Source organism: Megascapheus bottae, chromosome X (assembly GCF_031878675.1).
Source record: "Megascapheus bottae isolate mThoBot1 chromosome X, mThoBot2.hap1, whole genome shotgun sequence".
Lineage (NCBI taxonomy): Eukaryota > Metazoa > Chordata > Mammalia > Rodentia > Geomyidae > Megascapheus > Megascapheus bottae.
Window position 1 is genome coordinate 17194800 of NC_143547.1, and position 27451 is coordinate 17222250.

Consider the following 27451-nt stretch of genomic DNA (forward strand, 5'->3'; position numbering starts at 1 on the left):
AAAATCACACATAAACTACTAAATGGGTTATGATATCAACAGAAGGTGACTGAACAATCAAATGTATAATTAGCAGGGACTTGTGAACTCAGTGGATCTGGAAATTTATGTATTTATGGCTATATCCTAGGACTTTCTGAATTTAGTCTTGTGAAACAAAATGGTAAAAAGGACTGAAAATCATCCCAATTAGTTAGTGTTCTGTTTTCCATTCCATATATTATATTTTCAGTTATTTAAGAAAAATAAGGATAATTTTAGTTTTTAGAACATATTATTCTACTATAGCTGTCTTATTTTTACAAGCACTGAACTAGTTATACAGATGAATCACCTAATTTTCTATTACTGGCTTTTTAAAAATTTAGTGTTCAATCTTCTAAATCTATTGTTCTCTGCTAGAATTACCTCACTAGCATTTGAACATGTAGCATTTGAACATCTCTTGAAATGTAGTAGTGTATTTGTGTAATTATTTGTTTTTGTGCTTACTTATTTGTGTTTTGTTATTGAATAAATAAAAAGATATTTATTCAGGGGCCGGAGTTTGGCCTAGTGGTTAAAGTGCTTGCCTAGCATGCATGAAGACCCGGGTTCGATTCCTCGGTACCACATACATAGAAAAAAGCCGGAAGTGGTGCTGAGGCTCAAGTGGTAGAGCTCTAGCCTTGAGAAAGTCCAAGGACAGTGCTCAGCCCCTGAGCTTAAGCCCAGGACTGGCAAAAAAAAAAAGATATTTATTCAGTATAATTTACATCTGGGTATCATTGTGTACTAACACAATGAAGACCAGTATCATTCACTAAGGCAAGGGAAAAAATAAAATTATCAAATATCCTTTATAACTGTGTTTTTAAATTTTTCTCTGATGGTAAATTGCAATATTCTTTTCACAGCTTAAACATCAGATTACTATTGGACCTAGTCATGTTTACCAATTCAAAGAAAAAATTGAATGGTTAATTTTTTGGTTAATTGATAGGGAATTCAAAATATTAATTTGGAGTGTACTGGGTGATACACTTGATGGAAAATAATGCAAAAGTTCTCACAAATTTGTCTGAAGTGGAGGCTGTATACTCCCCATACTTATTCCCCCCCCCCATTTTTCAATATAGTATGAAAGTTTCAATGGTTTAACATTATTCCAAAATAAATGCATGTTTGTCATTAAGTACTTTATAACTTAAGTATTTCATTAACATAGTATACAGTTGATAATGATGGGAAGAATATAAAATCTAGTAATTGCTATTTTTCAATGATTGAGGTGACTGTTTCTTGGTTATTTACATATTCTCTAAGTCATTGATTTCTCAAGAAGTAAAAGTGATTTTTGATATAATAGTCCATTTTTAAAGAAAACTATAATCTGAAAATAAAACTTCAGAACAAGATATAGAGATTATGTGCTCTGGAAATGTGAGTTTTAAGGATGACTATGTTTTAAGTTCATAAAATATTAGAACTCTTCATATCACAATTCATATATTATGAAACAATCTATGTGTGTGTGTGTGTGTGTGTATGTGCATGGATGTGTGTGTATTTCAATGGAAAACCACAGAAATTATAGGATATGTGAAAGTATGATATTTGGTGACAATGCTAAGAAAATAACTTGAACTTACCAGTCATTTTATATCATATTATCTCATAGATATTTCAGTGAGATTTTTGTTATTTAAGATCACTTCCATTAATTAATAAATGCCTAAATACATATTTCTTTCAGGTATACTTTATAATTAAAATTTATCACATACCATATCAAAAATAATGTCCAAATTATACTATATAAAGCTGAAGTTATTTCTTGCATTTTAAACATTCCTCTTGGAGTTGAAATTATATAGTACTGTATTTATAAATTTTTATGAAGCATTATAAGATAGCAGATTAAGTATTTTTAAATATAAAGGTTTTCATGCAAAAATACTATATCCTCTGTTTCTTCATTAAGTAGAATAAATATAACTAGGCATATGAAATTACAAAAATTAGGATATATAAGCTTTGCAATCATTAATTTTCATGGCCCAATTGATTTTTTCACAGTTATCTTCAATTAATTCAAGCAACATGTATATATGTACATACATTTGTACATATATATTGTATACATGTACATAAGAAGTATAAACACTCTCTATCATGCAGATGTACAAGGCCTTAATTTGAATGTTCAATCTACATTACACACAAGCAATATTATACTTATTAAATATGTCAGTACTTTTTTTAGATAGATATTTGTGCCTTTTTTGTATGCAGCATGCTATTTGTTCCTTTGTTGTGCGTGACATCCAAAACACATATGTAAACCAGTGCAGAATGTAGTTCTAAAACAGTGTTTGCAAAAAAAAGAAAAGAAAAGAAAAGAAAAACCAAACGAACATGTGAGAGATAGAGACAGACACATAGAGAGGAAAAGAGCAAGATCAATTTTTCTCCCAGAATAATCAGTTGTAAAATTTCTTAAAATACATTTTGGCCTTCATTTTCCTTTTCAAAACCTTGCTGTGGGGGTTGCTTGGCCCTTTCAGAGCATTGCGCAACCTTCTCAAGAGATCATTTAGCACTAGTTTCCACCTTGGAGTAGATCTTCCTACCTTTCCAGTCTTAATTCTGTGAGAAATGGCTGCAAATCGGTGGTTGAGCTCTGAGATTTTGGGCTCTATTATTTTCCTGCAATGGTCTCCTCGGTTTGCCATCAAGGTTGCTGCTTGGTCGCGTGTGGAGTCCACCTTTGGGCGTATGTCATTCATTTCTGCCTTTAAACGCTATATTCCATGAGCAAAAAACAGGGCTTAAAGTTAGTAATGGAAGGAAAGAGGGGGAGACAGGGAGAGAGGGACAGGGAGAAAGGGACAGGGAGAGGGAGAGAGAAGGGGGCAGAGGTACAAAGAAACAGAGAGACAGACAGACAAAGAGAAAGAGAAAGAAAGAGACAGAGACACAGAGAGAGACATAAAGAGAGATAGAGAGAGGGGGAAGGAGGGAAGGAGGGAGGGAGAGAGGGAGGGAGGGAGGGAGGGAGGGAGCGAGAGGGAGGGAAGGAAAGAGAGAGGAGTAAAAGAGAGGAGTAAGAGGAGGGACTGACCAAGAGAGGAAAAGAGGGATGCAGAAATATAGAGAAGGAGAAGTACACATGCACTGGAACTGAAAGGGAAAAATAAAACCAAATTTAATATAATAGATTTAATGAGAATATGCATGATCTTAGAAAAACAGGTCCATGACTGTTTGATTCATGTTTTTTAAACTATTTATTGAGTCCAAGAAGACTGAAAGATATTTCCCTGACCTCTATATTGTCTATAAAAAATCATATGTTTAGCGTCATACTATATGGCCATTTGTATCAAGGTTTTGCTCTATTGCAAATCTCTGCTAGGAGAGCCCAAGGTTTCTACTGATTATGACAAATGAGGGAAACCATTGAGCATAAGTTCCTTTGAGTCTGGCTTACTTCACTTAATATGATTTTTTCTAAGTCTTTCCATTTCCTAACAAATGGGGCAATGTCATTCTTTCTGACAGCAGCATAGAATCCCATTGTGTACAAATACCACATCTTGTTGATCCACTCATCAACTGAGGGACATCTAGGTTGGTTCCATATCTTTGCTATGGTAAATAGTACTGCAATGAACATTGTTGTGCTGGTGGATTTAGTATGCCCTTGTTTCTGGATAATTGGGTAAATGCCAAGTAGTGAAAGGATCTCTAGGATATAGAAACATAAGCCATATAATGAATGTTGTTCTTAAGGTACTATGTTATCTCTCATCTCTTTTGCTGTCCCTTGGTTATCTCATATTGTTACAGTATCTCACTTTGTTACCTGATATATCGGATATGTCTGTATTTGGTTATTTGAAATTGGATAGGGAAGGGGGGAAAACAAGTTGAGGGTTGGGGGTGGGGGGAGGGAAATGGGGACCAAGACATGTGAAAGGGTATCAATGTATGGGAATTAATACACCATCTATCTGGCAAATATCATGTAACCCTTCTATTAATTACTATAATAAATATATGAAAAAAGCTCCTGAAAAAGCCATATGTTTATATTTAGTCCCATTTTTATCTTTACTGAATTTAATACTTTTATAACAACCTATACTTATGTTCAGGAGGGAAGGTAGCTTAAATATAATTTAAAAATTTCTTTATTGTACATTTTAATTTTTTCTTTGTTTATTAAATGTCATGGGAACTTTGCTTTACTAATAGATCTGGATTATGTGTTATAAACAGAGTTATTAAGGAATTGAAGGTATTTTGCTATAACATAACATTGTTGATTTTACATGATTCTCAACATTTCAGAACAAAAAAAAATCATTTGAACAATTCCAAAACTTCTTATTTAATTGAACAAGAACATGTAACCTAATAAGGACATATAATATTGAGGTATATTTGCATATTATACCTTTTACATACTCTTTTGGGAATCCTTTCTAAAGTAAATGTTAAATAATTACTTTCGAAAGGAAAGCGTGAAGCTGCATATCGGTTACTCAAATATTAGGGAATGAAAATGATGATTTTTTTAGTCTTCTACAATTTTGAATATTTGCTTATATAAGAGACAAGGGAAAGTAATAAAATCTAAGCATAATGCATTCATATTTCATATACTTATATATTTTATATATACCCATATATTTAATATAAGCATATGTAAAATAGGGCAATTTTAAGTAATATTTTAAATTATTTTTTCTTAAAATAGATCTTTTTGATAAGGGATTTTCTACTTATGTCATCATAATAGTGTTACATTGTAAAATTTTATATTTTGTACTACCGTAAGTTTTTATTTTACTGGATCATTGGTGATAGTGAATATACTGGTATATAACAAAGACAAAATGTCCAAATGATGGAATTTCAGGAATTCACTCAAACTACAAAAGATGGCATAAAACTGTATACTAGCTGTAAGAGTATTTGATTCCATCAAAACAGTACACTGAAACATGATACCAAAGTAAATCCTGGATTACCTTCCTTGTTAGTGTTTTAGTGTGATAAGCTGAGAGCTCTCCAGTGGCATTAATGTCTAATGAGAAGAGGAAAGAAGATGGGAAATCAAGACAGAAGAAAGGAAGGAAAGAATGACAAGCGGATGGAAAAAAAGAGAAGAGACAGGAAGGAAGCAAAAGTGAAGAAGAGTAGAAGGAAAAGTTTGAAAGTTTCATTCCTTTTAAGAAGTCCTTTGTAACTTCTGGGACAAACATGCTTGGTATAATTGTGCAGAGATTGAATATTACTTTTTATATTATTTCCTTTGCTACCTTAAAGATGTCTTCTTTTTGCTGTGATTTCTTTTTCTCAGATTCATCCAAAATTGTATCAGCCTGAATGGTCCACTTCATGATGTAATCCACATTTTGGTCAAAGGTTTCCATGTGTTTCTGGTATTCCTTAAATACACAAAGACATATCAATATTATTGTTTAGAAAAATATTTTAAAAGAATTGTCCTCCTTTCTAGAAAACTTTAAAAAGACAAAAAATAGAGTACAGTCTTATCACTTTTAATTTTAGTATATGTAAAGGCATAGTTAAAGTATCTACAGGTACAGAGGGACTACATATATGTAGACTAAATGTATTTTCAAATAAAATATAGCCAAATATGTTATTTAACTTTTACCCATATGATAGAAAGAAATAGAAAAAATTTCTAGTCTCTTCTCTTACCAATAAAAGGTTTAACCATTCTTCTGCTCGGGAGGTAACAGCTACCCAGTTACTGTTCAGAAGACTGAGTTTATCTTCCACCAAGGTCTCCTTCTTTCCCAACACTGATTTCAAAGCTTCTCCTAGCTCTGTGACACATTTCAAATGAGCTTTCTGTTTCTCAATTTCCTTCTGTGTAGCCTGTAAGAAACATAGCATTGAACATAAGGTGGTGTAGCCTTATATTTTAATGTTTGTATATATTGAAGATTAGGCCTTTGTCTGATATATTTCTGCTAAAGATCCTTTCCTAGTTGGTTGTCTATCTTTCTAATATAATAACTATCCTTACTTGTGTAGAAACTTTTATTTTGATGTAGTCTCACTTGCCGAGTATCTCTCCTGTTATACCCCCCTGGAACTTGAGAAACTAATCCTTTCCAAACATAATAAACCAATCATTACACAGGCAAGGGCACTAAGGAGTGACTTCTCAGTAGAGGTAAGAATGGGAAAGAAATACATGAGAAATGCTCTTTATCTCTGACCATAAAGGAAATGCAACTGAGAAGAACTTTGAGATTCCATCACACTCCAATAAGATTGGCCAACACTGTGGACTGGAACAATAAGAAATACTGAGAAAGATGTGGTAAAAAAAAAAAAGGAACCCTACTGTACTGTTGGTGGGAATGTAAAATAGTACACCCAATCAGGAGAGAAGATAGGAGACTCCTCAACAATTCTAAACATAGCCCTTCGCTACAACCTGGCCATATCACTCCTGGGAACCTACCCCTAATATCACGAGCCAGGATATGATAAGGTCCCCTGCATATCCATATTCATTGCTGCACTATTCACAATAGCCAAGAAACAGCCTCCATGCCCCACAATAGTTGAGTGGATCCAAAAAAAATGTGATGCCTATATATAATGGAATTTCACCCAGCCATTAAAAAACAATATAACGGCATTTTCAGGGAAATGAATGGAACTAGAACAAATCATGTTAACTGAGGTAAGCCAGGTTCAGAGAAACAAACAATGCATGTTCTCTCTGGTATGCAGAAATCAAATCTAAAACACACTGGGATATGACAAACAACATTTAATTCTAGATACTCTTATACAGTGAGACTCAAAAAGGATAGCCTTAGGGGAGAATCATAAAGGTGCAACAGTCAAGTGCCTCTTCATATGTATATAAAATAATGTACGTATTAACATGAACTCCAAATACAAGGAAACAAAGGACTGTTTTTAGTTTTTTGATGCTTCTGTGTTCTTTACCTTATGTAAGATGTTTTCAAGTGAATTTCTTTGGGAAGGTTTGAGAGGCGGGTACAAAACTTGGGAAAAAGGTGAAAAGTGCAGCAGTGGATTTCACTAGACACTGATGAAAGAACTCTACAACTCGTGAGTGGAGACAGGAGGGAGAGTCTGAGAGACAGTTAGGGAACAGAAGACACTATACAAAAAGACATCTACTCATTACCTGACTCATGCAATTGTATATTACCACTATTAAAACAATAAAGAAATTCAAAATTAATACTTGTAGAAGAGCTATATATGCAGAGACTTTGTAAGATTTCAAATTTATTGTCATATGTTTCTGGACTAGGAAATTATACCAGGTATACTACAGTTTCAGTATTGATATATAACAATATTTGTTTGTGCAAAATGATGATTAATTTCTTACTTATTCATGAGTATATATATTAAATTACATACACACATGTATATGTAGGTATGGATATATATGTAATATATAAATTATATATACACACATTAATTTGTACATACAGTGTTTAAGGCAGACATCTCAGGGCTATTCCACAAAGAATTGACTTTATGAGATTAAATATTATGGTGTGATTTTATTTCTCTATAAGGATATTGAACATTTAGGGGCCATGGACCTCTGAAATTTGGTTGGCTTGAGAACTCTTTATTGAATTAATCTCCTTTAAAAAGCATAAAATAAAGAAAAATTTAAATGAAACCAATTTTACTTACGTATGATGTACATTTAAAACATTATGATATTGTAATATATGTTGTTTTTTTTTTCTTAAGAGGTTAACTAGTAGTATCTACCATCAGATCATGAATACGGAAATTCCAATGTAGTAACAAGCTTACTATTTTTAATTATAACCTAACTGTAAGTTAGTCATTTAACTAAGTGTCTAAGGTAGACTATAAAAATATCTGCCATTTTTATGGTTGATAAAGTTACAGGTACTGATAATGTTGAGATTTATAGCTCAGATTAGGAATTTCAGTCACCAGTTAAAAAAAGGAAAATTTATTCTTCCAATGCAAGTTCACAGATCTCAATTCTATCTTTACATCCTATGTTCAAAAAAAATTTACATTGTTAAGATAGGCCTTAAATCTAAATTTAAAGACCATTGTCATTTCCAAACACTTAGTTTTCTAAGCCATGAAAATAATGACATTTAATAAGAGCATAAATAGGGAGATTTTGGGGGGAAACAGCCTAGTATAAATGCTTCCTGATTTCAATTTCTTGCATGATTGACCATGTGACCATTTTGTGCTTCCCTGTCTCTATTCCCTGTTATTTCTTTCCTGCCTATAGAGTCAGTTTTGGGATATTAACTGGAGATGAGTCAATGACCAACAGATTCTTTCCTAAATATGTTAACTGGGAGACACAGAGTTCAGTGAGAACATGAGCTGAAAAGCCATCATCAAATAGAGCAGATGTTTTCTATCATAGAAAGTCAGTCAAATCAAGATAAAAAAAACCCAGGAAGAACAGCATTTAAAGCAGAGTCAACCCAAACAGTCCAATGGATTATATGAAGAAAGTGAACAGAAGGGATCCAAGTAAAATAAAAGATGTCTCTGAGACAACTCCAAATTATATGATTTCAATGTGATTTTTTCCATCTTTATTATATACCAAGATAGTCATTCTGGATAGTCATCTTTTCTCCATATCTTTAGGTTGTGTTCTACTTACTATTAATCTATAATTTTTGTTCTTTCCTGGATGGAAAAAAGTGAGATTTAAATTATTGTACAAAAAAACTTGCATCTAAGAAATACTCACATTTGAAAATTTTATGAATGCCTTTCATGTATATACTTTTTTTGGTAATAAGAAAGTACCTGAAATTGAGGTAGTATTCTATGAGGTATATGGGAACATTTCATAAACATGTTCACATATGAAACATAAGTGTATATTATAATCTAACTAGATGTTATAATTATTTGAAGTTGATTATATTATTTAAATTATTTTGAAATATTATGAAAAGAATCCTATTTGAGTGGAGAGAGTCCCTTTAGAATTTGACTTATAAATACACATAGAGTCGATTTTTGCAATTATAATATTTTATCTGTACTCATGGGAAATATATAACCTATGCTTCTACAGATGTGAGGAATGTTTTTTTCTGAGCACATTAGGCAAAAAAGTCTATCTTTCAAGTGCATATTCAAGTAGGTGTTCGTGAAATAAATACATGCAAATAACCATTATCTACTTGGTAAATTCAGACTAATGATTTCTCACTTTTATCAATACATATGGAAAAGTAGTACCTCATAAACTTAAATGCTAATTTAAGGTATTATTATTACCTTATGCATAGAAAAAGAAAAAAGTCTATGAAAATATTTATGGTTCATAATTGTTTATGGTGAAAAGTGATTTAAAGAAGTTACATTCTCAGTGGCAGATAGGTAACCAAAGATATTTTGATACTCCTTTTTAATCTTTATTCATTTCCTGTTTGAGGAAGTTGAAATCACTAATTTTGTTGGAAAGATTGGAAGCACTGGAGCTAGGAGTGTTGCCTAGTGTTAGAGTGCTTGGCTAACATTAATGAAGCTGTGGGTTCGATTCATCATTACCACATAAACAGACAAAGTCTGAAGTGATGCTATGGGTCAAGTGGTAGAGCGCTAGCCTTGAGAAAAGCCCAAGGATAATGCTTAAGCCCTGAGTTCAAGCCCCAGGACAAGCAAAAAACAAGAAAAAGATTAAAAGAGCTAAACATTGATGGTATGCACTTTTCTTCCCAATAATAGGACACTAAGCTTATATAGCTTATTGTTTTGCCTTGTGGTGTAAGTAGTAGAGTTGTAGAAGTTTTGTAGTTCTAAAAGAGAATTTTCCAAGCCAATAACATCATTGACTATATTAAAATCCATGTCGTTTCATTTTTTTGACAATTTTTATTCCCTAGGTTTCATTTCAAGATGGTGGAAAGATAGTATATGTATTATATGTTATAGGATTGCTACCAGTCCATTTATGAACACTCAAAATGCTGCTAAATGGGAATTGTGTACCTGATATTAAGGATTTATACTATATAGAAAAATGTTTGACATGAGTAGAATGCAATTTAAGTAGAAAATTCCACAAACTTTAATATATCTTTGTTTTCCATGTTTTACTTATAGGTGCTAGTTCCAGAATAAATATTACAAATATTAATTGCAACATTTCAAATGATAAAATCTGCTGTTTACTTTCTAGGTATGATAATATTTTTGTTCTTTTTGGGGCTTGGACTCTGAGCATGGGCACTCTCACTGAACTCTTCAGCTCAAGGTTACTGCCCTACCCCTCGAGTCACAGTCCCATGTCCCGTTTTCTAGTGATTAATTGCAGATTTGAGTCTCATGGTCTTTAGGTGCTCTGCTATCTTTGAACTGAAATCTTCAGATCTCAGCCTCCTGAGTAGCTAGGATTACAGGCATGAGTCACGATGCCTAGTTAGCTATGATAAATTTATTTTTGCCAGTCCTGGGCTTGGGCTCAGGGCCTGAGCATTGTCCCTGGATTTTCTCAAGGCCAGGGCTCTACCACTTGAGCCACAGCAACACTTCTGGCTTTTTGCAACGTATGTAGTACTGAGGAATCAAACCCGGGTCTTCGTCCATGCTAGGCAAGCACTTTACCACTTGGCAAAACTCCCGGCCCAGGTATGATAATTTTAAAGGCTGAAAACACCTTTTCATTTATCCTATCTACTAGACCACTGAAACTTCAATAATCAATTTAATTATCATATTAGACTTAAGTTTCAACTGTCAGCTTATCATTTATGTGGTAGCAGAAATGGAAAATCTACTCTGTTAGTGTCTTCTGGTTTGCTCAAGCTTTATTTAATTATATAATGGAAAAAAGTATTGAAATAACTATTTGAACCCATAGACATACATGTATGATACATGTAAATTAAATAGTTCAGCTTGGCTTGACAAACTTTCTTACTGTGTCACATTTCCTCCAATTTCTTAATATCTCCCACATGTCTTCTAGGAATACACTCATGTTTTTCATTCTTAGTGTAACTTCTCCACATATGTTCAATTATTTTAACAGTCTTTAAAACACTTCAATTTCTTCCACATCTTTTTTTCCTGTAGATTGTATCTTTCCTCAAATCTATACTTATTTAAGTATTTTATTAAATACAATTTCCTTATATATGTCTCCTCTACTAGGAGACTCTTAAATTTTTGGTAAAACAGTTTCTATTTTTTTCTTTTCATATATTTTTATTGTAATTAATAGAAGTGTTACATGATATTTGCAAGATAGATGGTGCATTAATTCCCATATATTGATACCCTTTCACATGTCTTGGTCCCCATTTCCCTCCCCCCCACCCCCACCGCACATCTTGTTTTCCCCGTTCCCTATCCAATTTCAAATAACCAAATACAAATATATACGATATACCAGGTAACAAAGTGAGATACTGTAACAATATGAGATAACCAAGGGACAGCAAAAGAGATGAGAGATAAAATAGTCCTTGAGAACAACAATCATTCATTATATGGCTTATGTTTCTATATCCTAGAGATCCTTTCATTTAGCGTCCTGCTATATGGCCGTTCATATCAAGGTTTTTCTCTATTGCAAATCTCTGCTAGGAAAGCCCAAGGTTTCTACTGATTATGTCAAATGAGGGAAACCATTGAGCCTAAGTTCCTTTGAGTCTGGCTTACTTCACTTAATATGGTCTTTTCTAAGTCTTTCCATTTCCTAACAAATGGGGCAATGTCATTCTTTCTGACAGCAGCAAAGAATTCCATTGTGTAAAAATACCACATCTTGTTGAACCACACATCAACTGAGGGACATCTAGGTTGGTTCCATATCTTTGCTGCGGTAAATAGTGCTGCAATGAACATTGTTGTGCTGGTGGATTTAGTATGTCCTTGTTTCTGGATGATTGGGTAAATGCAAAGTAGTGGAATTGCTTTGTCATAGGGGAGCTCTATGTTTAGTTTTTGAGGAACTCCCATACTGCTTTCCATTGTGGTTGAACAAGTTTGCACTCCCACCAACAGTGTAGTAGTGATCCCTTCTGACCACATTCCCTCCAGCATTTGTTGTTATTAGTTTTCTTGATCCTGGCCATTCTGACTGGAGTGAGGTGGAATCTTAGAGTTGTTTTGACTTGCATTTCTTTTATGACCAGAGATGTTGAGCATTTCTTCATGTGTCTATAGGCCATTTTTGTTTGCTCTTCAGAGAAGACTCTCTTTAAGTCTTTGGCCCATCTTTTAATGGGATGGTTGTTACTTTGGAGATTAGTTTTGGAGTGATTCAATTTTTTGAGCTGTTGATATATTTAGATATGAGGCCTTTGTCCGCTGTATGGTTGGTGAAGATCTTCTCCCACTCTGTAGGCTTCCTAAATAGTTTACTAGCTATGTCCTTTGCATACAAAAGCTCTGCAGTTTAATGCAGTCCCACTTATCCAGCCTTTCTCTTATTTGCTGTGATTCTTGGTCCTTATTAAGAAAGTTTCTACCTGTGCCAAGAAGGCCTAGTGTATCTCCTATTCCTTCTTGTAAAGTTTCCAGAGTGGCGGCTTTTACCTCCAGTTCTTTGATCCATTTGGAGTTAATTCTAGTACAGGGTGACAAAGAAGGATCCAACTTTAGTTTTCTGCAGGTACTTAACCAGTTCTCCCAGCACCACTTGTTGAAGAGGCTGTCTTTCTTCCATTCTATTTTGTTTGGCTCCTTTATCAAAGATTAGGTGACCATAGGTCTGTGGGTTAATATCTGGGTCTTCAGTTCTATTCCATTAGTCTTCAGGCCTGTTCTTGTGCCAGTACCAAGCTGTTTTGAGAATTATAGCTCTGTAATAGAGTCTGAAGTTTGCGCTGTTCTTTCTGCTAAGAAGTGTTTTTGCTATACGGGGTCTTTTATTATTCCATATGAAATGTTGGATTGCCTGTTCTATTTCTTTAAAGAATTATGTTGGGATATTGATGGGTATTTATGGGATATTGATGGATATTGATGGGATATTGATGGGTATTGCGTTGAATTTGTAGATAGCCCTTGGCAAGATTGTCATTTTCACGGTATTGATTCTTCCAATCCAGGAGCACGGGAGGTTTTTCCATTTCCTCAGTTCTGCTTTAATTTCCTTTTTCAAGTTTTTAAAGTTTTCATCAAAAAGGTCCTTTACATTCTTAGTTAAGGTAATTCCTATGTACTTTATTTTCTTTGAGGCTATTGCGAAAGGAGTTGCTTTCGTGATTTATACCCAGCTACCCTTCCAAAGTTTTAAATCAGATCATGGAGCTTGGGAGTAGAGTCAATAGGATTCTTTAAATACAGGATCATGTCATCTGCAAAGAGGGAAAGTTTCCATTCCGCTTTCCCTATTTGGATCCCCTTTATGCTTGCTTCTTGCCTTATTGCAGTGGCTAGGAATTCTAATACTTTGTTAAAGAGGAGTGGAGAGAGTGGGCATCCTTGTCTAGTTCCTGATTTTAGAGGGAACGGCTTTAGCTTTTCGCCATTAAGTATAATACTAGCTGTGGGTTTGCCATACAAAGCCTTTATTATATTGAGGAATGTTCCATGGATTCCTAGTTTCTCCAGAGCTTTTAACATAAAGGGGTGTTGGATCTTGTCAAATGCCTTTTCTGCATCTATTGAAACAAGCATGTGATTTTTGTCCCTGTTCCTGTTGATGTGTTGAATTATGTTAATTGATTTGCGTATGTTGAACCAGCTTTGCCTCCCTGTGATTAATCCAGTTTGATCATAGTGTATAATTTTTTGATGAGTTGTTGTATACGGTTTGCCAGTATTTTGTTGAGAAGTTTTGCATCGATGTTCATCAAAGAAATAGCTCTATAGTTCTCTTTCTTTGAAGGATTCTCTGTCTGGTTTGGGGATGAGGGTTATACTGGCTTCATAGAATGAGATTGGTATAGAGCCTTCATTTTCAATTTCGTTGAAGAGCTTGAGGAGTATTGGTGTGAGCTCTGCTTTGAAGAACTTATAGAATTCAGCTGTGAATCCATCTGGCCCTGGGCTTTTCTTAGGTGGAAGTTCTCTAATTGCCATTTCTATTTCAGAGCTTGAAATAGGCCTGTTGAGCTGGCTTAGTTCTTCTTGGTTCAGTGTGGGTATGTTAATATTGGCTAGGAATTCATCCATTTCATCTAGATTCTCATATTTGTTGGCGTAAAGGTTTGAGAAGTATTCCCTCATGATATTCTGGATCTTGGTAATTTCTGTTGTGATATTACCATTTTCATCTGCAATTTTGTTTATTTCGATATGCTCTCTTCTTTTTGTGGTAAGATATGCTAAGGGCTTGTCAATTTTATTAATTCTTTCAAAGGACCAACTCCTTGTTTTGTTTATTCTTTCTATAGTTTTTTTGGATTCCAAATCCTTTAATTGTGCTTTGATTTTAATAATTTGCTTTCTTCTACTGGGATTAGGGTTGGTTTGTTGCTCTTTTTCCAGGAGCTTAAGGTGAGACATTAACTTGTTGGTTTGCAATTTTTCCAGCTTGTTGTTGTAGGCACTCAGTGCTATAAATTTTCCTCTGAGTACTGCCTTTGCTGTGTCCTAAAGGAGTTGGTATTTTGTGTGCTCCTTTTTGTTAAATTTCATAAACTGTTGGATTTCTGTTCTGATCTCTTCGATGACCCATTGATGATTCAACAATGTTCTGTTCAATCTCCATGAGTTACAGGGTTTTCGTTGGTAGAGTTCTGTGTTCAGTTCCAATGTGATACACTTGTGGTCTGAGAGAGTGCAGGGAATAATTTCAGTGTTTCTGAATCTGTTCAGGTTTGGTTTATGGCCTAAAATGTGGTCTATTTTGGAAAATGTTCCATGTGCTGCTGAGAAGAAATGTATATTATGTTGTTGCTGGGTGGAATAATTTGCAGAGGTCTGTTAGATCAAGTTGGTCTATATAGTTGTTCAATTCTAAGGTTTCTCTGTTGAGTTTTTGCTTTGTTGATCTGTCCAAAGGTGGGAGTGGTGTGTTAAAGTCACTAACAATCACTGTGTTTCTATCTATGTATGGTTTCAGTGAAAGTAAAGTTTGCTTGATGAAGTTCAGAGCTCCAGGATTCGGTGTGTAGATATTTAGGGTGGTTATGTCTTCCTGGACAAAAGATCCCTTTACTAGTATGTAGTAACCTTCTTTGTCTTTTCTCACTAATTTTAGTTTGAATTCTATTTTATCTGATATGAGGATGGCAACTCCTGCCTGTTTATGGGGGCCGTTAGCTTGATAAAGTTTATTCCAAACTCTCATTTTCAAAAGGTTCTTGTTTTTTGGGGTAAGATGTGTCTCTTGAAGGCAGCAGAATGATGGAGCATGTTTTTTCATCCAACTAGATAATCTATGCTCTTTTTGGAGAGTTATGTCCATTGATATTGAGAGTCAGGATTGAGAAATATTTTTTTAGTTCTTGCCATTTTTACAACTTTCATTAGGGCCTGTGTCTAGATAGTTTTTGTGGTACTTAGATGTCTTTCTCTGTGTTACATTTGTGTCGGTTTTCCATGTGCAGAACATCTTTGAGAATTTTCTGTAGTGTTGGTTTTGTTGCTACATAATGTTGAAGCTTTTCCTTAGAATGGAATGTTTTTATTGTTCCCTCAGTTATGAATGAGAGTGTAGCTGGGTACAGTATTCTTGGCTGGTAGTTATTTGACTTCAGGGCATGGTATGTATCGTTCCAATCTCTTCTTGCTTGCATGGTCTCTGCTGAGAAATATGGGGTTATTCTGATTGGTTTGCCTTTATAGGTGATTGTTCTCTTCTCCCTGACTGCTTTTAGGATCCTATCTTTGGCCTCTATTGATCCAGTTCAGATTATAATGTGGCAGTGAGATGTCCTTTTCTGGTCAGGTCTGTTTGGGGTTCTAAAAGCTTCTTGTATCTGGATGGGCCTGCCCTTCTGGATATTTGGGAAGTTCTCTGAGATGATTCCCTGAAGTATATTTCCAATACCATTGACCTCTTTCTCTAGACCCTCCTCAATACCAATTAGCCTTAAATTAAGCTTCCTAATTGTACCTTGGAACTCCTGTAGCGTTTTCTCATATTTCCTAGATTTGAATTGACTCATTTTCTGTTCTTTTTCTATAACAACTAAATTATCTTCAACCCCAGAAATTCTCTCTTCTGCATTGTCTAACCTGCTATCAAACTATCTACTTTATTCTTTATCTCCCTTGCTTCTAATTGCTCATTTTTGATGCCTTGCATCTCTTGTTTTAGATCATGTATGGATTTCTTTAGCTCCTTGATATCCATTTGAGTGGTTAGTTCAGCAGCTTTATTCTCTTTGGACATTTGTTGGAGTTCAGTCACCTTTTTGTTTGTGGATTCTATGAATTCGTCCATTTTTCTTTGAAAAACCTTTATTATGGCCTCCTTTATGGCTTCCCCTTTTTCACATATCACCTTGTTTATGGTTTCCTCTTGTTTAGCTGTGGCTTCCTCTCTCATCTCTTTCTTTATATTTTCACATTTTTCATTAATGATGTTTATCAATTGCATTTGTATAGCACTTGGAAGGCTCTCCTCTAGATTTGCCACTGACTGCTCCATTGCCTGTTTATGTTGGGTGGGAGATGCTATTCCTTGATTTGACATTTTTCTTGAGTTTCTTGTTCTGCTCATTTGAAGATGGGAGCAAGATTAATACTAAAGAAGATTATAATTTTTCATATATAACCAACCTATACCTTTTTAGTTGGCTGACAATAGATATTAGCTCTTTTAGACTGGTAATAACACTCTCTCTTTCTTTTTGTACACTTACATACAAATCTAATACAATCACAGATGACCAATTTATGACCAAAACAATAACCCCTCAATCCAATCTCTATTGTATTTAAGTCCCTGTGTACCTAGAGTATAATTGAACACCTAGATACACAGCATTGCTCAACAACCATCAAATGTAGATCCATGCATTATAAGAGTTGAAGGATGAATAATGGATCAGAGATAGAAAAATAATATGAAAGATGACAAGGGAGGTAGGAAAAGAATAATACAGGACTGTAAGAATATTATAGTAATGAAGAAAGGGTATCGTGTAAGGATAACTGACCTAAGGTGACAGACAGGTAGAGTATTTGTGTAGAAAGTTTAGATGAACTTAGATAAAACTTATCAAAATAAGAAGAGTAATAAGAAGAATATATAGAGAAAAGGGAGAGGTTGATATAGGAGATTTCAATGATACCACTTTAAGAAAGAAAATAAAAAGAAAAAAGAAATGAAACAGCAACAAAATAGAACACACACACACACACACACACACACACACACACGAAAACAAAAACAAAAAAAAAAGAAAAAAGGTGGGGGGAGATTCCTTACTGTTCTGAGTTCTTACCCAAGAGATACTAAGTTTAAAGATACCCAGAGTTTAAAAAGCAGGTGATTGTATCAATATGGATATCGTTTTTGTTCAAACTGTACCCAGAGCTGTCACTGTGTTTCTAGGAACAAGCAGTGACAGCAGGTTTGTGGGAAAAGAGAGGAGAAAAAAAAGAAAAAAGAAAAAGAAAAAAAATGAAAAAAAAAGAATGAATCATAAAATTAGAAGAAAAGGTTTAGGTTAAATGGCATAGAGAAAAATAAGAACATTTAAAAATACAAATGAAATGGGGCAAAAAAATAAAAAAAGGTATTCTTCAGTTTTGTTTCATTTTGTTTTGTTTTGGTGGGGGGAGAGGTTAGGAAACTTGTGTCTCCACTAAATTCGGGATCTGAACACTTTACAAAGTCTTTTCTCTTGTGATTTGGCTTTGTGGTTTTTCGGATCAGATTGCTTGTTTGGTAAAAGAAAGCTGAAACATCCGCTGGTGGCTTTGTTTATCAGGTCTGCGGGCGGTGCAGGGGAATGGACTTCAGCAGCACTGTGGCTGGATTTTTGGCTAAGGAATCTCTGGGAAATCCTTTGCCAGTTAAGCTCCAATTGCTTTGGCCTGGCTCGTTGCCAGCAGTCAACATGGCGCTGCTCTCAGCTGGTGGGGGAAGGGCTCCCTCCCAATGCTGTTCCTGGAGCAGAAGTGGAAACTTCTCGGAGCTACTCACAAATTTCTGGATTCTCTGGTTCCATGAAACTGGCAGGTCTGTGCACGGCCGGGTGTGGGCTCTGGGCTCGCGCAGGCTCTGTGTGGCTCTGTGTGCAGCCGCAGGTCTGCGCTGCTGTGGAGTGCTTTATCTGCTCTGATTCAAAAGAGCCTTTGTCTCTCCCAGTTTTTATTTATTTTTTCCATGTTATTTCTAAAGGTCTCCTACCTGAGTAAACTTTATGTATAATCAGTAGGTATTAATATTATGCCATTTCTAGCCATTGAGAATTAGAGAGATGTTTTTACCTTTTACCTATATGATATATTCGTGGGAAAAAATGAAAACATTCTCATATCCCCCAAACTATAAAATGTTCATATATCATATTATGAGTTTTTTAAAGGTGAGCGGAAACAGCATTGAGTGGTCACATATATTTGTTTTGGTTGTCAACGGTTATAATATAATCAAATCAAAAGTGCATCATCCAATCTAATATTTGTTAGAGATGATAAAATTATATAGTAATTGATTTTTCAGTCTCTTACATTGATTTTTTATGGCTCAAACTCTAGAACATATTTTACTATTATATTATTGTGACAGAGTAACTTCATGATAAATTAAGGAAATATAAAACATTAAATAATGGATTTCATAGCAATGTGCATTAATTTTTTATTAATAATGTATTGTCTATTAAAGAAAAATTTTGTGAAAGCAGAATTGCAGCACAGAAATTATAGCCATAACTATAATGACAATGAATAGTGACTTTGGTGGCATTTAACAGATGTTCTACTATCTAAGAACAGATGCTTGATGCATTCATTGTACCAAGTTAATGATCTGCTAGTGTTATTTCAGTTTACAGATAAATTACTATTCTCTCTTCAAACAGATATGTAATTTTTCAGAGTGATAGTATAACAGACATTAGAAATAAGTAATACTTCTCATGCTTTTGCAGAGAAAAGAAGTGATACGTTGAGACATTATACAGATAATCCAGGACCAGAAATCAGACTTATTTAAAAAATGATTTTTTTTAAATTTCAGCCATTTTTCACTGAACTGAATGTAGATCTCAGTAGACTGAAATTCATGGATCTTATGTAATATCATCCACTGGTGCTTAGCTTTGCCAGACAAATGTGTCATGTGATAAACTAAGACTAATTAAATCAGAATATTTTGACACATAAGTTGGTGTGCCTTTCAAATTTTCCTGGTTGATTTTAAAATGTAGCTAATGTTGGCAAACAAATAACCATGTTCTGTAGTAAGGTTTTATTGGATGATAATAAATACATTTCAAAATTTACTGGCAACAGGAGGGTAATTGGGGATAAAGTTAATAATTGTTCTTGATACTGAGTATTTTAAAAATTTGTGCCTGAAATGCATATAAAATACAGTAAGTTATTATATAAGTGAACATTTAAATATCAATTATTTTGAAATATTGAATATGCTGAATTAAATTCAATATTTTCTCTTTGTGATTATCATGGGCAACACTAGATATATTAAGAGAAAAACAATTTTTTTTTGCCAGTCCTGGGCTTAAGCTCAGGGCCTGAGCACTGTCCTTGGATTTTTCACAAGGCTAGAGCTCTACCATTTGAGCCTCAGCACCACTTCTGGCTTTTTTTTTCTAAGTATGTGGTACCGAGGATTTGAACCCGGGTCTTCGTGCATGTTAGGCAAACACTCTACCACTAGGCCAAACTCCTGGCAACTAAGACAAATTTTTAAAAAAGACAATTAGTCAATTTATAAAAATGACTGTCCAGGAAGTCATATCTATTTTAATTTTTAGATATCACCCTGTATAGTAAAGGGGTCTACAATATTATTTAACTGATTGACATTTTTGAGTAATAACATTAAGTTAGAATTAAATTTGTGGTTCACTCAGGTAATCATACAAGTTAAATTATCCTAAAACTTATATTTCCCAAATATAAGTCTGATAGAAGCAGACTAAATTCCAAAACACACTGAAAGAACTCTATGGCTTTCAGAATTGCAAAATAGCATTATAAGTTTAGATTGTTTACTTTCATCATCAAATCATGTTATTTCCAAGCATTTTGCATTATTTTAATTTTAAAATGTTTTCCTTTATCATTATAATAATTTGGTCCGCCCTTTAAATTGATTTTTTTTTCTCAAAAGAAGTATGTTGTTCTGTTGTGGTGATGGTAATTTGGATTTGCCCATTTTGTTTTGTTTTGCCTGTAGCTGTCCTAGTTACCTCCGGGCATTCTTCTACTATTTCTCTTGTGAGATCATTAAGAATCTGATTTTGTCACCAGGATATTATTAATTTTGTTGTTTTCCCAATAGGATGTACCTTTACATCTCTGAAATTATGATATGTATTATATTTTTTCAAGGGCATATGCTCTGTAACATAGTCTTTTTACTGAATTCTGAGCTTAGATGAATGAATATACATAGTGACATTGCTGCCATCTCAGAAGGATCCTAGCAATAGTGAACACTTGGTATGCATTCATGATGGAGACCATGTAAAAGTCTGTTCTCTGGCTTATGCCACTGTGTCTACATTATTTCCTCTCTTGTTCAAAGGCTTTCCTATTATTTTTGCAAATATCTACATCAGAATTGCCCTAGGTTTTGTGAGCACATTCCATCTCTGACATAACCACTTCGATCTGCTGTTATAACACAAAAGTAGCAATCAGAACGGTCTATAAAAGTTGGAACTGTCTATATAACAATAAAATTTACTGTGGTTTAAATTTTGTATAATATTTAAATATCAAGAATAATCTTTTATTCCCCTCATCATTGTTAGCTTGTGTACTATACAAGAACAGGTAGCATAATAGACTAGGTCCATTGGTTTTAATTTCCCATCTCTGCTCTATTCATCTAACAAGTTTGTTTTACTTTTGTTTTGTTATGTCTCAACCATTTTTCCTTATTAGGAAGCTCAAAGAGATGTGTTGGCTTGAATTGAGATGTTTTGACCTAAGTTAGATCTATTATAGTTACCATAGTACCATTAGTACAAATATTGTGGAGCCTGAACAAATAGGACTGCCACTTCTTAAAGAAAAGCAAATTATTATTTCATTGTTAGTACCGTACACCATAAGAAATAATTAAAATAAGAAAAAAAATCCTGGTTGGGTTTTTGCAGCATATTTGCTTACACTAAAGCAGTGTAATTTCAGAGGATGTTATTTTTTAATTGTATTTTTTGCTGTCAGGGTAATGTACAGAGGGGTTACAGATAGTAGGTGCATTACTTCTCACACACTGATACCCCTTCTCATGTTGTTGTTCCCATTTCCCTCGGCCCACCTCCTTCCCATCATCTTGTTTTCCCCTTTCCCTTTCCTATTTCAAATAAATAAAACAAGTATATAAAATATACCAGGTAACAAAGTCAGATACAGTAACAATATGAGATTAACAAAGAGGGAACAAAAGAGATGAGAAAAACCAGTTCATTAAGAACAACAATCACAAGAAAAAGCTTTTTTTTCCATATCCCATCATCACTAGGGAAAACTTATATATTCAGACTAAGTTCTATCATGATTGGCCACTATATTAATTTTCATTAGGCTCAATTCTTGATATTCCATCCCTCTTTATAACTATCAATTATGTATCTATAGCTCATCATTCTCTAAGAGGGTGTCAATGAAAGTTATTATCAATAGCTTTATTGATAAATTGAAAATTCAACTGTGTTACCAAATAAATCTATTCACTGAAAAATTTATTCAGCTTCTTAGAGAAATCAGGACACTTTAGTTGTTGAAGTTTTTCTTTCTTTCTTTCTTAATTTATCTTCATTACTACAAGTTTTCAACAGCTGATTTCCCTATGAGTCTTTCAGACACAATGAATTTTCTTTTCTATATCATGAGAAGAGAAACTTACATTCTAGTATCTACTTCTGTTCAAAATTCAGTGTTTACACATCATATCCCTGGAAGATTATCTGGTTATCTATTTCTGTAAAAACTATAGAAAATAAATAAAATGACTTCATGGCTTGTGCACTAATATCTTCACCTCCTACAGAATTATTTTCTTCATGGGAAATATGGTTCCACATCATTTTTTTGCCTGTCCTGGGGGTTGAACTCGGTATAGCCTCTGTTCCTGGGCTTCTTTTGTTCAAGGCTAGTATTCTACCACTTGAGCCACAGTGCCACCAGCAGCCTTTTCTGAGCAATTTATTGGAGATAAGGGTCTCATGGACTTTCCTGCCCAGGCTGGCTTTTTGAGTCATGATCCTCAGATCTCAGGTTCCTGAGAAGCGAGTGTAACACATTTTTGTCTTGCATGGATATATGCTGAACAAAATTACAACAAGATAAAATAAGAAGATTAATAAGGATATTTACTCATGACATTTATCCAATTGCTACTAAAGTTGAAAACCATTTTAATTGTTGTTTAGAGGATTTGGATATTCTGATCTCATAAATATATGTCTGTGTGTTCACTTCCATCACTGTCAAATACTTGGCCACACACCTTCAGGGAGGAAATATTTACTTTCGTTCATAGTTATCAGTGGTTTTAGACCATAATCACCTGGCTCCATTGCTTCTACTTCACAACAATGCAGAAACACCATGATGAAAAGGCTTGGTATAGGAAAGCAGAGAGAATGAAAGTGCCAGTGATGAGATATATCCTTAGTAACCTAACCTTGCAACCTATCCCTTGTAACCCTTGTAACCTTGTAACAGTGTATGTAATATGGATTCATCAGTTAATTAAGCCATTGATGAAATTATTTCCCTTGTAATTCAGTCTTCTGCCAAGGAATAGATCTACCTACTTGGGACCAAGCCTTAAATATATGAACCATCTGTGGGACACTTCATATCCAGTCTACAATAGACTACTAGAAAGCTGCTAAAATGTCTGCCTAATTTGTCATTTTATTTTTCTCTACAATTTTACCATCTACAGAATAGTGAGAACAAGGAAAAGCATTTACTTTCTGACTGAAAAGTCATTTTCCCCTTATTTCCTAATTTATTTATACTTATCAAATTTTACTATCTATGTCTTAAGCCAACATAAGCATTTATCCAAGAATATGATTAGGAAATCAATTTAATGAGTCTAAAATTAGTGTAGAGCTGAAAACATTTATTTGTAGTGCATAAACTTGAAAGGTTTTGTTTAGATAAACTAAAGATCACTTTTGGGGAAACTGATACTTTTGTGTGTCCATGTTTATCTAGATCATGATATTTTCATATGTAAAATAATCACAAAGTTCTTAGATTAACAGAATAAAAAGAAATTCATTACAACATACAGTCTAAAAATGAGCTGCATATATTCAGTCTTCACTTAAAGATATGTGAAATGATTAACTGATATATTTACTGTATTACATTTAAAAGAGTGTTCAATATTATTTTCTCTTTTAAAAATGTGAACTTTGGGCCGGGAGATTGGCCTAGCGGTTAAAGTGCTTGCCTAGCATGCATGAAGACCCAGGTTCGATTCCTCTGTACCACATACATAGAAAAAAGCCGGAAGTTGTGCTGAGGCTCAAGTGGTAGAGCTCCAGCCTTGAGAAAGTCCAAGGACAGTGCTCAGCCCCTGAGCTCAAGCCCAGGACTGGCAAAAAAAAAAAGTAAAAATGTGAACTTAATTTGTAATAATTAGTAGACATATAGGATTCTCCTAGCAGAGGATTACAATAGCTTAAAGCCTAGATATGTAAAGTCATACAGTACAAGACTAAATGAAAGGATCTTGGAAACAAGAGTTTATCTTGCATGATTGTTGTTCTTATGTTATTTCTCTTCTTTTTTGTTGCTCTTTGGCTAATCTCATGTTGTTACAGTATCTGACTTTGCTATCTAGCATATTATATATACCTTTGTTTATTTGAATAGGAAAGGGAAGGGGGAAAACAAGATGATTGGGAGTAAGTGGGGGAGGGAAATGGAGACAAAAACATGAGAAGGGGTATCAATATGTGAGAAGTAATGCACCTACTACCTGGCGAATATAACTGTCACCTCTCTATGCATCACAATAAAAAATGTTTCATGTATCCTTCAACAGAGCCTATGAGATTTATAGCTTGGAGTAGTTAAGGATTCAGTAAGCAAAGACCACTCAAGTTTCTTCTAAGATAAATGTTGCCATTAGAAAGAATGACATCACCACATTTGTAAGGAAATGGAAAGACTTGGAAAAAAATCAAGAAAGTGGGAACAAAATCATGAGAAGGGGTTTCAATATGTGAGAAGTCATGCAACTACTACCTGATGACTGTAGCTGTAAAGCCTCTATACATTACCCTGACAATAAAAAAAGATAAAAATAAAAAATAACCTAGAAAGTAGATAATATTTCTCAATATTTTAATGATTTAAGATAAAACTTACATAAACATACATCCTTAGGGAAGTTAGCCAATGATCTCACAGATATTCTGGAATATACAATTCTTTTGTGCTGTGTTTTAAAATTTTCTACTTGTAATTTTGAATCCGCTTTTCAAATTCACTTTAAGTCTAGCTTACCTATTTTATGTGCTATTATGATAGCATTCTATATTATATTTAGAGAACAATTCTACTATTATGAGTTGAATTGTATTCTTCCAAATTTCATATGATGAATCCTAAACTGGCCATATTTTACACTGTGAGTATGTTTGGGCATAAGATATTCAAGAAGGTAATTTTGTTATAATGATATTATTTATGAGCCTAGGTAACTACCATCCCCTTAAGAAAAATAATTGATACATAGTCATGTATACAGGGAAAATTAATGTGAATACTGAAATATCTATTGACAAATCAATGAAAAAGGCCTCAGGTGAAACTGTCACCTTGATATTGCACTTCTGGCCTGTAAAATTACTATAGTTTAGGCCACTAGGTTGCAGTATTAGGAATCTATTATATCTGTTCTGTTTGAAAGCAGTAGAAATATTATCTATGGTTACAAGAGTAATATTTCTGAAAGGAAAGCCCAGATGATTTACATGAAACCTCTAATTTGTCCCAGTGTATGCTGCATTATATTTCATAATTTAATGGATAATGTGTATTTGTGGTACTGTAAGAACTGGAAAGAACTGCTAGAAGTAGGTCATGTACTTTTTATAGAGTCAGGTTTTGCAGGCCTTAGTCTGATGGTGTAAAAAATAGGTATGATGCTGCTCTGGCCAAAATATTTTTTCCCAAAATATATTTTTATTCATACTAGCTTCAGATAATAATATTAGAAAATAGTTATTTTCCTACAGATCCTATTTAGTCATACTCCCTAGTGGATAAATATGGTTATGAAAGTTTTCAGAAATGGAATAAGTACAAAAATTATACATGAAGGTATTATAATGTATTGTCAAGAGGGAACTGGTTATCCTATATTTCATTTCCCCCCTTGTGGTAGGTTAAAATTAAGGTTTGGTTTTGTTGAGTAAGTTTTACCTGGGAGTACAAATGCACAGAATATTGAAAAATGATCGGATGAAAATGATTCCAGGGATTATTTCTGAATAAGAATAAAAGGCATTTCGTGTATGACTGTTTATTTCAATAATTGTATAAGATTTGCAATTACTCATCTTCTAAATGTATGTGATGAAAAAGTTATCTCATATGATTGTAATTTTTTTTTTCCAGTCCTTGGCTTGAACTCAGGGCCTGAGCACTGTCCTTGGACTTTCTCAAGGCTAGAGCTCTACGGCTTGAGCCTCAGCACCACTTCTACCTTTTTTATTTTTTTGTATGTATGTGGTACCGAGGAATTGAACCCGGGCCTTGGTGCATACTAGGCAAGCACTCTACCAGTAAGCGAAACTCCCGGCCCGATTGTAATTTTTAAAATAATGAACCAATATTTCCCTAAAGCCAAAAATATGGATATTCATACTGAATTAAAAACAAAGCAGAAATCTCTTAGGCAACTAGTTAATACAGCCATATATAAATATTAATGTTAGATACTCTATGATTACTATTTTCTAGATGGTCTAATGACTTGGCAATTTAGAGATGGAAACATCTATATTTCTATTTCCTTGGTATCAGCACAATTTCAAATAATCTAGTAATAAATCAATTGAAAGAAAGAAAGCCACAAGTGTTTTGACCTTAAATTCTAGGAGGCCATAAATATCTGACTGGTTGTTAGAGAAATGGCAGGAACGTACCAACTGAAGATGAAAGGAGGCCCTATGCCCTTTGGTGATAGAAATGATAGTGCCTGCCTTGAGAGATTCTTTCTGATTATGACCTTGGCAATGTGCTAAGGAACCTTCAATACTGTCTATACCAACTGTTCACAGACACTGTGTCCTTGTCTACTTTATGGTTGTGGGTTCAATCTAGTTTTAAGATAACAGAACATAGCAAATCATCTCTGGATCGTTTTTGATGAATGATTCAGATATTCTGAAGAATGCATTTATAACCTGCTTAATCGAATAATTTTCACTGAAGCTTACTATTGGCCTTATTATGGCCCTAAATCATAGTACTAAGTGATTAATTTTTGAAGAAAAGGAAAGTTGGGCAAAATAGTAGTTATAATTTGATTATTGTTACACATCAATATTTACTTATAAAATTATAGCACCTGTGTTTTCATATGCATTAAAAATAACCTTCAGTGATATAGGTTTTACCTTTCCCCAGGCAACTTCAGAATCCAAATCCCTAGGCATTCCTTCAACTGCTGATCTCTTTGTCAATTCCATATCTGTAGCAGCCAGCCATTCTGTCAAGACATTCATTTCCTTTCTCATCTTACGAGATAATTTCAAGCATTTCTCCAACTGTTGCTTTCTTTCTGTTACCTGAAAGGTCACAGAAATAATAAAATATAATTTGGATTATTCTTCTATTCAGGTAAGCTACTTAATTCAAAATTTCACATTTCTGTCATTTAAAAATAACTTTTCTTACATGTTATACATTAGGACAAATATATATTGTGGCTATTAATTGTAAATAAAAACACTCTTGAGCATATAAACAACTATATCCTAAAAATATTTTATATCTTTTGCCATAGTAGAGAAAAAGCTGACTGAACTTGTCTATAGTAAATGGAACAAAATTTATGGCTCAAATTTATAATAAATTGGATAAGTTAAACTGAAGATATAATCTATTACTTGTAGAAAACATGTAGTCATTTGTCAAAAAGAGAGAGAAAGAGGTTTACAATCTTTGATACACAAATGAGGCTCCTCTTTTGCCAGTAAAGTATTTAAAATGGAGGTAGGAATATTTCTCTTGAGGTAAAAAATGGAAGTAATTATTAGATTAACAATTTAATTCTCACTGCATCTTTAAAATGTTTTACTTTTGC

The 27451-nt window shown here is 33.9% G+C and overlaps 1 protein-coding gene across 3 annotated transcripts in view; it reads right to left on the bottom strand.

The window, feature by feature from the left end:
• The window catches only part of Dmd (dystrophin), a 1999854-nt gene that overhangs the window by 1250449 nt on the left and 721954 nt on the right, over nt 1-27451 (bottom strand). For all 3 annotated transcript variants that reach the window (XM_090326714.1, XM_090326711.1, XM_090326710.1), the window contains 4 exons: nt 26763-26933; nt 5719-5898; nt 5310-5438; nt 2613-2783 (listed from right to left, as the gene is read on the bottom strand). In XM_090326714.1, the coding sequence (XP_090182840.1) occupies nt 2613-2783; nt 5310-5438; nt 5719-5898; nt 26763-26933 (651 nt within the window). The remainder of the gene's footprint in view (nt 1-2612; nt 2784-5309; nt 5439-5718; nt 5899-26762; nt 26934-27451) is intronic.